The sequence below is a fragment of the Ranitomeya imitator genome, chromosome 1, assembly GCF_032444005.1.
Source record: "Ranitomeya imitator isolate aRanImi1 chromosome 1, aRanImi1.pri, whole genome shotgun sequence".
Taxonomy (NCBI): domain Eukaryota; kingdom Metazoa; phylum Chordata; class Amphibia; order Anura; family Dendrobatidae; genus Ranitomeya; species Ranitomeya imitator.
The window spans coordinates 53869592-53882722 of record NC_091282.1 but is presented as its reverse complement, the minus strand read 5'-3'; the positions used below and the strand labels follow the sequence as shown (position 1 = coordinate 53882722).

The 13131-nt window shown below is 42.0% G+C and overlaps 1 protein-coding gene across 2 annotated transcripts in view; it reads left to right on the top strand.

The window, feature by feature from the left end:
• SMAD7 (SMAD family member 7) overlaps window positions 1-11744 on the top strand; it is a 31239-nt gene extending 19495 nt beyond the window's left edge. The window contains exon 4 of one of the 2 annotated variants that reach the window (XM_069746657.1): window positions 8320-11744. In XM_069746657.1, coding sequence (XP_069602758.1) covers window positions 8320-8858 — 539 coding nt within the window. In that variant the 3' untranslated portion in view covers window positions 8859-11744. The remainder of the gene's footprint in view (window positions 1-8319) is intronic. The other variant, XM_069746665.1, reaches the window with a different exon arrangement.
• Window positions 11745-13131: the final 1387 nt, after the last annotated feature.

Genomic DNA, 13131 nt, shown 5'->3' with positions numbered 1-13131 from the left:
CCGCTAGCGGGTGTCTATCGCAGCTGCCATGACTGTGCGTGTGGATGTGAGTTTAGCATGTGCTGTGGGGACTTGATTAGATTATGAAGGCAGACATAAGTAATGATTAACTTTTTAAGTCTGCACACTGTCTCCAACCTGGCTGGTGGTAAAGCATTTTTTTTTTTAAATTCCCTTCCAGCTAAGTAGTCCTGTGACCGCCTGGTATTGCACTGCAAGGGATGAAAAGGGAACGGTTGTACAATAGGGGGAGGGGAGGAGGGACGGGACTAAGGTTTTTTTTTTTTTTTTCTTTTTTTCCCCTCCTCCTTCATCCGATTCAGCAGTGGAATTTATTGAGTGGAATTTAATAAATGCTGCAAACTGTCTGGTGTAGGATAGAGGAGAGGAAGAGGTTAATTTTTGGGGGTTTGCATAGACTATATGGGTTGGATATTATTTATCTCATAGCGATCATCATGGTTGTAAACCAGAGGTGTAGGTAAGGGTCCAACTCAGGGGGGGACAAAACATGAGTGGGCCCCTAATGGTAACGCTGATTACAACTATGGTGGCACACTGATATTACCGCCATATGGTGACCGTATAGTGATAGATATCTGTCCTGCAGATCATATAGGGGATTACAGTACAGTTATAGATGGTGGCTTACCGCTGACGTTCTTTCTGATGGAATCATTCACTCTTCCAGAGTTCTCCATCCTGCTCAGACCGACATGACAACTTCTCCAGTCAGGACTCGGCTGCAGAGATAGCAAAGACACATTTCACTTCTCACATTCCAGCCCCATCACCATCTATTCCCAACCTGCACAGACTCCTCCTGAAGATACCCAAATACTGAGCCTCTGTTGCCATATGTGTCCCTATTACTGCACCTGATACCCCAATACTGAGCCGCTGCTGCCGTATGTGTCCCTATTACTGCCCCTGATACCCAAATACTGAGCCGCTGCTGCCGTATGTGTCCCTATTACTGCCCCTGATACCCAAATACTGAGCCTCTGTTGCCGTATGTGTCCCTATTACTGCCCCTGATACCCAAATACTGAGCCTCTGTTGCCGTATGTGTCCCTATTACTGCCCCTGATACCCAAATACTGAGCCGCTGCTGCCGTATGTGTCCATATTACTGCCCCTGATACCCCAATACTGAGCCCCTGCTGCCGTATGTGACCATATTACTGCACCTGATACCCAAATACTGAGCCGCTGCTGCCGTATGTGTCCCTATTACTGCACCTGATACCCAAATACTGAGCCTCTGCTGCCGTATGTGTCCCTATTACTGCCCCTGATACCCAAATACTGAGCCGCTGCTGCCGTATGTGTCCCTATTACTGCCCCTGATACCCCAATACTGAGCCGCTGCTGCCGTATGTGTCCCTATTACTGCCCCTGATACCCCAATACTGAGCCGCTGCTGCCGTATGTGTCCCTATTACTGCCCCTGATACCCCAATACTGAGCCACTGCTGCCGTATGTGTCCCTATTACTGCCCCTGATACCCAAATACTGAGCCGCTGCTGCCGTATGTGTCCTTATTACTGCCCCTGATACCCCAATACTGAGCCCCTGCTGCCGTATGTGACCATATTACTGCACCTGATACCCCAATACTGAGCCGCTGCTGCCGTATGTGTCCCTATTACTGCACCTGATACCCCAATACTGAGCCGCTGCTGCCGTATGTGTCCCTATTACTGCCCCTGATACCCCAATACTGAGCCGCTGCTGCCGTATGTGTCCCTATTACTGCACCTGATACCCCAATACTGAGCCGCTGCTGCCGTATGTGTCCCTATTACTGCCCCTGATACCCCAATACTGAGCCGCTGCTGCCGTATGTGTCCCTATTACTGCACCTGATACCCCAATACTGAGCCGCTGCTGCCGTATGTGTCCCTATTACTGCCCCTGATACCCCAATACTGAGCCGCTGCTGCCGTATGTGTCCCTATTACTGCACCTGATACCCCAATACTGAGCCGCTGCTGCCGTATGTGTCCCTATTACTGCCCCTGATACCCCAATACTGAGCCGCTGCTGCCGTATGTGTCCCTATTACTGCACCTGATACCCCAATACTGAGCCGCTGCTGCCGTATGTGTCCCTATTACTGCACCTGATACCCCAATACTGAGCCGCTGCTGCCGTATGTGTCCCTATTACTGCCCCTGATACCCCAATACTGAGCCGCTGCTGCCGTATGTGTCCCTATTACTGCACCTGATACCCCAATACTGAGCCGCTGCTGCCATGCGTCCCTATTACTGTACTTGCTGTGTGGTACAATAACAGCACTCCTCTTATTGCCCCACATAATAATGCCACCACTGTACCCCTTGCATAGTGCTAATGCCTCTTTTGTGCCCTCTAGATGGTACAATTGCCCCCAAGAAAATATTAATGCCCTTTGCTAATGCCCCAGAAATTAGTGTCCACATTTTTCCCCTTTGAAGACCACAATACTGAGTGCCCCGAATGTACAGCTTCTCTAGACACAGTAATGTCCTCACTGCTCCCCCAAAACACAGTATAATGACTTCCACAGAAGCCCTCACACTGTCTAATGGCCCCCACATTAGTCCCTACACTAGCCCTCACACTGTCTAATGACCACCACATTAGTCCCTAACCTAGCCCTCAAACGGTCTAATGGCCCCCACATTAGTCCCTACACTAGCCCTCACACTGTCTAATGGCCCCCACATTAGTCCCTACACTAGCCCTCACACTGTCTAATGACCACCACATTAGTCCCTAACCTAGCCCTCAAACGGTCTAATGGCCCCCACATTAGTCCCTACACTAGCCCTCACACTGTCTAATGGCCCCCACATTAGTCCCTACACTAGCCCTCACACTGTCTAATGGCCCCCACATTAACTTCCAGGCAGCGTAATGGCTCAAAACTGTCGAATGGCCCTCACAATAGCCTCCATACTGAATAAAAATGACCACTGCATTAAAGTGAACCTGTCATTATTAAACTAAAGCCACTGCCATAATGGCGCTGGTATACCGCTATAATACATCACTTCAGTGAAGGAATCTACAGCCCGGTCTTTATACAATGATTAGAAGTTTTGGTCTCCGTGTTTCTGGGCGGACCTGTGGGGTGGGACTGAGGGTAGGGTCTTCAGCTCTGCTATGTCCCCTCTGCTTTCTATGTCCTTCCTTATTTAAATTCCACGCCGGTGTTGTCCTTCCCGCGGGCGACGCTTGTGCAGATTGATCGCTCAATGGGCTTCAATAAAATGGCGCCGGTAACGTCGCGTGCAGATCCATCTTTTGAGAGTCTTTGGGAAAAATGGCAGATTGAGATCTGTGCCTTTCCATACGGTTAATTGTACCGTAGCTCCAAGTGGGGCCCCTCTGAGCGCGGGGCCCGGGCTTGCAACAATTTTAAAAGTTTTAGAAAAGTTTTTCTAAACTTTGTGAACCATGAAAGAAACTTCCGTCATAGACCGCGCAGTTATTGGATGAGCGGATTACCCGATGACTACGTCCCGTCATCTAATCGGCCCATGATAATCCATGTAAACACATAGGGAATAGGAGGTGAACCAGTCCACATGTACATGTCATCACTTTTTTTTTTTGTTGTTTTTATGTTTTTTAATTTTTTCCAGACTTAAATAAAAGACGTCTCCATGTCTTAAGAGTTTCCTGCCTGACTGAGGTTATTATATACATTTTTTTTTTTTCCCTGCAGACAATTTGTACTTTGAGGTTGTTTTATAGGCTGAAATCGTCTCCAAACATGAAACCGCGCTCGCTTGATAATATACATTTTCCTGACTGTTTAGCTTTGAGGTTCGCCGGCGTCTCCCTTCCATACAGGATTTTGACCACAGACTGATCCTTACGTTAAATAGGTTCTCGTTGAGGAAGATCCGAGTTTTCTTTAGCAATAATTTGGGGAAGACTAAAAAGTGTGAGCCGCCTTGGTTTATCGTAGCCATCTTCCATGCTGGGCGGCCATCAGTCCTAATGGCGGACTCTTACCATGTATATGGATTTTTTTGATATTTCTTTCTTTGACTTTTTTTGATCATTTTGGTCGTGGAGTTTTCTTTTTTCTTGGTTTCTATTCTAAGGCTCGTTTTGCTTGTTTTTCCTTTGTTGATCCATGATGTGTGTTACATCCATTGTGCTGTTTTGCATAAGTCATGGCGCCTTTGTCTATGGTGTCCTGTACAATGACGGGGCTGTTTGTTATTCGGAGACTGAAGATGAGCGAGCGGCTTGAACTTAGGAAGTCTTGGAGACGTCGTTAGGCCTGACCCACTAAGTAGCTTTGCCCGGTTGGCGCTTGAGATACCTCATGTAAGGTTACACAGGTACTTCCGATGCTTTAAGGGGTTATTCCCACCTCCATAGATGGATAGTACTTGAAAAAAGTAGCACTTTTGCAATTTACAGTTTCTTACAATTCTCAGCCGTTCTTGAGATATTCACACTTTGCCTGGACCCCGACCACCGCTGCTGACTAACAGCGGTGGCTGAACATGCTCAGCGCATTCACAAGCTCTTTTCTCTTTTGAGCCTGTAAGCACTCCACTGAAGCTGGCCGGGATCGCTGCAGTGCCAGCTTCACTAGAGTGTTTACAAAACTAGACATCAGCGGTGGTCGGTCTCCAAGGCAACTAATGGGGAAAAATAAGGAAAATGTTAATATCTCAAGAACGGCTGCAAATTTTAACACAAAGTAAATTGCAAAAGTGCTTGGTTTTACAGTGAAGATGGGATGGCGCCATCACTCTGGTAATGTATGAATATACTGACCACGGTATATAACCAGTCCTTGCCTTGATGTAGGAAAAGGCCACTTTTGACAAGAATGTTTACACACCATTTATTCATACGTTTCCAGGAGGAATAACACATAAGAAGATGGACACAATGGAGATTTCTCTAGACTTATTTCATGGGGGGGAAATACAAGTATTTACTAAACCAGACTTGTCAGGAGGGGAGGACGGATTCTCTTTTAAGTGATGAAATATAAGCAAAACGTTTTTAAAAAGTTTTGTAAAACTTTTGTAAAATTTGGCAATTGTTCTTCTGCGGTAGAGGAGGTCGGTCAAAAGGGTTAAAAGCGCTCGGCATCTCATACGAATACTGTAAATACAATGTGGATGGGTTTTGGCTTCCTAATAGATCCCACCCTTCCTCCAAGGCATTTTGCTGTTAAGAGGCTCAACTTCAACCTAGAAAAGAAAAATACACTCTATAATTTGCATGGCTGATGAGACTCCCGGTTCTGGGACATGGGCAGACACCGACAAAAAAAAAAAAAAATCAGCTGGTTCCTTTGTTTTACTCTGGAGTTGGGCAGACTATTATTTTTTTTTTATGTCTCCTGCCTTGTTTGAGAGGCGGAAAGAACTGTTTTGTTTAGTCTTGGGCTGTCTCCTAATGAATATTGACTACTGAGCCAACCTTGCTGACCCTATGGGTGCACTTGGAGCTGGTGAGATTGTCGAGGCATTCTGTGTCTCCTGCCTCTCCCTTCATTAAAAAAAAAAAAAAAATCTTTGTCCTACCAGGTGGGGGCGCTGTGGAGGAGTATTACTTAATCCAGGCATAAATTGTAACCTGAAGAAGGCAACATTTTTCTTTCCAGAGGCCAATCACAGGCAAGGCATTGTTCCCAATCGCAATGACTAGACACCCAGTCAACACCGCCTGTCCCTTAAAACGGAACTGAGTAGACATATTTATAGTGTACCTTGGCTTGGAACCATTGAAGAAAAAAAAAAATGTTTGGTAATTACCTGCAAAAAAAAAATAAATAAAAAATGTCGTTGTCATTGAAGAAGCTGGTCAAAAATTCATTCATAAAGTGCGCCCTCTGTTCCTACAACTGGCCCCGTTTATTGCCGGCCCAGGGGTAGCTCGTTTTCTACGCTCTGCCAATTAAATAAGCCTTTGTATGTGGCAATGAGCGGCTTGTTATGTGGCATTCACTAATGCATACACAAACACACACAGACTAGTCTAGCTCCATCCCCTACCACCACCGCCGCCGCTACACCGCCTCCTTTCCTGGAAGGCCTCCTTTCATGTTGGGGAGTAGAGAAAGGATGTGAAAATAAATAACAAAGGAAGAATTTAAAATAAAAAAAAAAAAGAAAAAGTAAACTTTTTTTTTTTCTTTTTGTGGACGCTCTAAAAAAAAAAAAAAAAAAAAAAAGAAATTCTAAAGCTCTTTACTAGAAGTTCTAGTAGTAAATGATCACATGGACTAATATTTTTAAGTGTTGCCTTTCTGCATTTTTTGGGGTGGGTGGGGGGGGAGGTGCAGGCCAAAAATCTTGTCTTGGCCTCCTCTTGTTAAATGCAAATGGATGGTTGCAGTATGAATCAGTCTAGACGGTAGGGGGCGTCTGCTGCCTCTGCTGAAAAAAAGTGACCACAGGTCAGCTGAGCTGGCAGACAATAGTATTAGGTGTGCTAATAACAATGTGTTCTGCACAGGCTGGGGTATAGGTAGACCCTAAGGGGGCAGTAGGATTAATACTTTTAAGGCCCTGTTCACACGTCCAGTATTTGTTCCACTCTTGATGAAAAAAATACTTACACAATGAGCGGAAAAGTATAATAGAAACACGTCACCGATCACCCAATCCTGGTTTTGGCTTACAAATCCAGATGTAAAATGCTGAATATGTTTTTTTTTATTTAATTTTTTTTATCTCCAGAGACTCTAAAAAAGGGGGCACAGATATCTTGTCTGTTAACGTAAGGCCAGGAAAAGGTTAATCCGAGAGTAGGTTACACTCACCAAGCCTGCAATTTATTTGGGCTAGGCAATTACAATAATCTGAAAACTCCTCTCTTTACTGACGTCTGTCTGAAAATTGCAGGGTGTACTGGCAGGGCCCTTGAGATGAAAGGGAAAAAAAAATGCAGTCTTGAGGATTTTCTTTCACGCAACAGGCCGGCTACAGCGCTTCCTTTTACAGATATTTCCTGCCCTTTTTTTTTTTTTTCACTATTCGTTTTCATTAAGTTTACAAGCATTTTTTTGTTGTTTCTTGTATACCGTTTTTTTATATACCGTATATACTCTGGAATCTTTGTATATTTTTAGTCCTCCAGACTCCACAATAAGGGTTAAGTAACTTTACTTGCTTTTTTTCCTCTAGCCCCTTCACACTGAAAAACAAAAAAAAAACCAACCTTCTGAACTTTTTAAACTTTCAGCTCTTGATTCTGTTTAGGGTTTTTCTACTAAGTGTGTTGTTTTTTTTTTTGTTTTTTTGTTCTGATCTCCTTTAACTTTTTTTTTTTGCCTTTCATTACTTTTTTTTTTCCTCTGGGTTTCTGTAAAGCACTGTAGATTTGAAAGGTTAGGTGAAAGGTAATTTGATAGGTTTCCTAGCCCTCTCCCTACATCCCTCCCACCTTTTTTTTTTTTTTTTTTTTTTCTCCCTTGCTTCTGCCTTTTTTGGTGCCAGGTTTCAATTGGATAGAGATATTTGAAGAAAGAATTGAGGCACAATGAAGGGGGGATACAGAGGCCGCGGCGGGCGCGCACACACCTAAGCTTGTCTGAATTCCTTCTGCTTATTTGATATGGAATTTTTCTAAACCTCCATCCCCTATTCAGCTCTCCCCTCCCCCGCCTAGATATGATCAGTGCTTTGTGCAAGAACTCTTTAAGAAAGAAGGGAAGAAAATGCTAAATTGCCCTTTTTTTTTTTTTGTTTTAAAGTAGATTTTTAGGGCTATTTTAACTTCTTTTTTTCTTTTTTTTTTTTGTTACATATTTATTGTCCTTTTTGCCACTGTTGTTTTTCCTTTGTTTGACAGTGAATAGAGCTAAGCAAACTCCTTTCCAAGTAGGGATGCATGGAGGTTGTGTTTCTAAGTACAAAAAAAAAAATAAAATACAATTAAAACTTCATCGCTCAACTTCCCGTCCCCACCCTGAGCACCTAAAACCACAACTTTAATTCACTATGTATGTATGATATATATATATATATATATATATATATATATATATATATATATATATATATATATATATATATATATATATATATATATATATATATATATATATATACAAAAAAAGATATATATGCCTTTTTTTTTTTTTATTTTAATGCCTGTAGTATCATTGCAGCCTCCAGGTGTCACTGTCATTTTTAAATATATATTATATTTTATAATTTGTATTTAATAATTGTGTACATTATTATAATATATATGATTCTATATTTAATATATATTTTATTATTGTTAGCAAATGGAAATATTTTTCTAATAATTTTTTTTTTTTTATTCTTATTTCTTCACAGATTCCCAACTCCTCCAGGAGTCTGGGGACCTGTCCCATTGGTGCGTGGTTGCATACTGGGAAGAAAAGACACGGGTGGGTCGATTATATTCTGTCCAAGAACCTTCCCTGGATATCTTTTATGACCTACCTCAAGGGAACGGCTTCTGCATCGGACAACTAAACTCGGACAACAAAAGTCAGCTGGTGCAAAAAGTGCGCAGCAAGATTGGGTATGGGATCCAGCTGACCAAGGAGGTGGACGGCGTTTGGGTTTATAATCGCAGCAGTTATCCGATCTTCATCAAGTCGGCCACACTGGACAACCCTGACTCGAGGACGTTGCTGGTCCATAAAGTGTTCCCCGGATTCTCCATCAAGGCTTTTGACTATGAGAAGGCTTACAGTTTGCAAAGGCCCAATGACCACGAGTTCATGCAACAGCCGTGGACTGGATTTACTGTACAGATAAGCTTCGTGAAAGGCTGGGGACAGTGCTACACGAGACAGTTCATCAGCAGCTGCCCCTGCTGGTTGGAGGTGATATTTAATAACCGATGACTTGGAATCGAGTGGACTTTAGGACTCTCTGACTACATGCTGCTAATATTTCCTTCCGAGTGCTTGCTTCTTTGTGCAAAATGTTTGTTTTTCACGTTTGTGTTTTTTTATTTTATTTGTTTTGAGAAATAGCTTATGTCAAGATTTTTTTTTTTTTTTTTTCCGGGTGGGGTCCTTTAAATTTTTTTCTTTTTTTTTCTTCTTCTTTTTTTATTACATGTGTGAATGAGAATAAGAGGGGCGGGAGAGTGATGGATGGGAACGCCTTCATGGTAACCTTTTACTAATGCAAAGGTGGAGTAATCAGTATTTATTTGTTATGTAACGTTGACCCCCTCCACCTCACCATTGTTCTCCTTCTTCCTGATGTCGGGGTACGGAAAAGTTGAATAGTCGTAATATTACCATCAGTTAAGGATTCTCCAGACATCTTGGAGGACGCTCCGAACGGATCCTGATGACACCTGGAGAACCACCGCTTTGTCCTATGTCAACTTTTTAGATGATTCCCAAGAAGTTTTTTTTGGGGGATGGTCCAAACCACCAAATTGTTCTTGGACTTCCTAAGGGTACCGTCACACAGTGGCATTTTGATCGCTACGATGGCACGATTTGTGACGTTCCAGCGATATATCCGTGACGTTCCAGCGATCTCGCTGTCTGACACGCTCCTGCTATCAGGGACCCCGCTGAGAATCGTACGTCGTAGCAGATCGTTTGAAACTTTCTTTCGTCGTCTAATGTCCCGCTGTGGCGGCATGATCGCATGGTGTAACAAAGGTGTGCACGATATTGTATACGATGTGCGCATAGTAACCAACGGCTTCTACATCGCACATACGTCATGAAATTATCGCTCCAGCGTCGTACGATGCTGGAGCGTCACGGATCGTGCCGTCGTAGCGATCAAAATGCCACTGTGTGACGGTACCCTAACTCAAGCTCTGGGTGGCTTCTAGTGGGGTAACCCAAGACTAGCTTTGTTTTGGCCAAATTATGGGGCCAGGGAACGATATAATCCTAGAAGGAGCTGCCTTGGGCTTGAGTTGGGGGGGTTCTCCTGTAGGAGGGCCCTTCACGATGAGTTGGTTGGTGCAACCTTGCTGGTTACAGATGGTCGGTGTGAGGAGTACGGTATGTGCTCCAGTCTGGGGTGAAGTGACTATGCTTTAATTTGATAAAGACCAGAACAAACAAAAAAAAACTGCCAACCTCCCGGCAAGCCCCACTGTCCCTCCCCCGCGTATGAAGTCATCAATTCTTTTTTTGTTTCTTATTTTTCGGCAGCGCATTAGGTTTGTTGTTTTAAATAAGCCGATGCAGGATAAAAGCTGCCGCTCTTTCTTCTAAAGCCACGGTCATATTTATCACCTTCTCTCATGTATATGTATATCTAAAACTGGTTATATACATATAGAAGTTTGGTTTTTTTTTTGTCTTTTTTATCTTATCCTTTCAGCCGTTCTGAGAGGCTCTCGATGGTCAATGATTTAATTTATGATTTAGAGTATAAGAAGTGAGTAGTTTGTGCGGCACAGTGGTGCGAAATAAACGTTAAAAGGGGGTTGTCCAAGAATTAGAAAATCGTGCCTGATTCAGTCTTTTTTTTAATTATTTTTTTGCTGAGTTTTTGGAGCAGAAACCGAGGATGTTCGCATGACGTCTTTTACACTCAAGACAATTTTTTTTTTTTTTTTTGTTCAGAAGACGTTCCAAGAAATTCTGGAGTGTTTTTTTTTTCTTCTTTTTTTTGACGTTTCTTTTGTGTCGTCTTATTTCGGTTGTCTCTTGATCGTTTTATGGACTTTTGTTTTTTTTCGCCAGCATTATTTTTTGGGGACTGGTTTTTGTGAAGTCTTTTTTACTGTTGCTTTCTGATATATTTTTATATTTTTTTTCACTCCACGGAATTTACAAAAGATATCACTAGCATTTTTTAAGAAAACAAAACCGCGAAATGCCTATTATGGGCATCTTTTGAGCTTTCCGTTTGACTTGTATTGTTCCAAGGGGGAAAACGCCAGAAGAATGATCACGTTTCACCCTTCTATCTTTCACCACTCCGGGTGGTTGCTTGCTGAAACCTTGAAGTGGTTAAAAGTAGTATCAAAAGCCTCCATATGTGACCAGTATTGTCATTTTACCACGGACATGCTTCTGGTCATTCTTCTATCCATTTTTCTGCCTTGGAAACCACCTGAAGAAGCATCATGCGGAACCTATCCAAATCCTTCCCAGAAACTCAGCAAAAAGTGTGAACAGAACTTTCCTGTGGTATGACAGCTCAGCCAGAGGTGCAATACCATACACAACCTATGGGGCAAGGGTGGCACCTTTTGTTTAGAAACACCATTTTTTTTTTTTTTCTTAACAACCCCTTTTTAATAACCCTAAAGGCCCATTTACACGCAGCAATTTTGGGATTAATAGTTCCCTTCCAAAAAAATAAAATATATACAAAAAGGTTTGACACCTTTTCTACTATTCGGTGAATTGTTGGAGTTTTTTTGCACGGCCAATTTTTTTAATTAAATCTTTCGTGTCTGCGTACGGTAATGGCGCCCCATAGTGAGCGCTCGCTTATACGCTGGGCACTCTGGTCGCCGCACAGTCTATCCTCACTTGCTTTTGACACATAGGTTAGGGATTCTGCAGAATAGATTTCTGTATCGTACAGTATTTGCTATTTTTCTTCCTTCTAAGGTACAAGTTATGCACAGAGGACGTTCATTTCTTCTATGTGTCGTACGTGACGTATGATGCGTTGTCATTAGTTATGGCTCAATGAGCACGATTAATTAACATAAGCTATTTTTCTAAAAACCCGAAGTTTAGATGAACAAGAGTAGGCACTCTTTGGATCTTTAAAGCAATGTAGTGCTTTGGAAAAAAAAAAACAAAAGAAAAAAAACAGGAAAAAAAAAATGGACTCCTTTTAAGAAAAAAAGAAAAAAAAAAAAACGGAAAAAAAACCATGAGATTTATTAAAAGAAAATGTATTTTATGTTATATATAAATATATTATTACTTGTAAATAGACAGACGTTTTATAAGCATCATTATTTATGTATTGTGCAATGTGTATAAACGAGAAAAATTAAAAAGATGCACTTTGCTTAATATAAATGCAAATAACAAATGCCAAATTAAAAAAAAAAAAAACAATCTAAAATTCTTGACTTTTTTTTGTCTTTTATTAAAATGTGTGATTTCGAGCCTCTCGTATGGTTGGCGCTGCCTGGGTGAAAAAAATAAGTGCACCGCAGAGTTTTTGTTGTAAGGGATCGGAATTGAGTGATCATACTATGATGGCTTATTCTAAGGGAAAGTGTAGAAAAACAGAATGGTTTCCTTCCCCTTTAAGATATAGTTATTAAAGGGCTTTCTACGCAGTCTACCCTATGCCGGTCGGGTCTTACATCAAACTGCTGCGGTCCCCATTTCTTAAGTATGTCAGTGGGGATTAAAAAGTCGGACCACCACTGAAAAAAAAGTATGTGATGAGTCTAGCTAGTGGAAAACCCCTTGAAAGAGAATCTGGCACTTGCTATAAACATTTTTTTTTTAACCCAGTATTAATGCCACCGATTTCCTGAATCCGGCGATGCATTTCTTATGTTTCTGCACCTCTCCGTTCCTGAGATATTGCCCCCTCTTCCCTCTATAAAAATCTAGTCTTGTTAGCTAAGCAGGGGTGGTCCTTCACTTTTGAAGACCATGCCCACTTGGCTGAAAAAGACCAGATGGACCTATAGGGGAAAAAAGGCTATATCTCAGGAATGGAGAGGAGCAGAAACGAGAGAAAAACATCACCGGATTCAGGAGGACGGCAGCATTTACACCAGGTACAAATAAATATATTTTATACACCCACATACAGGTCCTGTTTAAGGCCTGAACGACCAAATGCCATGTGAGCATATCGTGGTGGCCAAATCATACCAAACACTCCTTTTAGGGAGAACTTTGGGTGGAGTTACTCTTTTAACTTTTACAGATTTTTATGAGATTGTTTGTATTACATGGTTGTAGTAACTTGGCCGGACTGTCACAGTTAGGAAATGGAATGGATGTTACTATCCTGCGCCCAGTAAAAATGTTAATGAGATTGTCTGGATTAGAAATCTCATTTTACACACCCTATTAGGGACTTCTATGGAGGTTTTTTCGTTTTTAGGATTCTTATCTCCTGTGTAGAGTGTTTACAGAGTATCTTGCACTCTGGAGGACTGTCTTGTATTAGACAGTCCATTGATCTGCCTGGACATTGTGT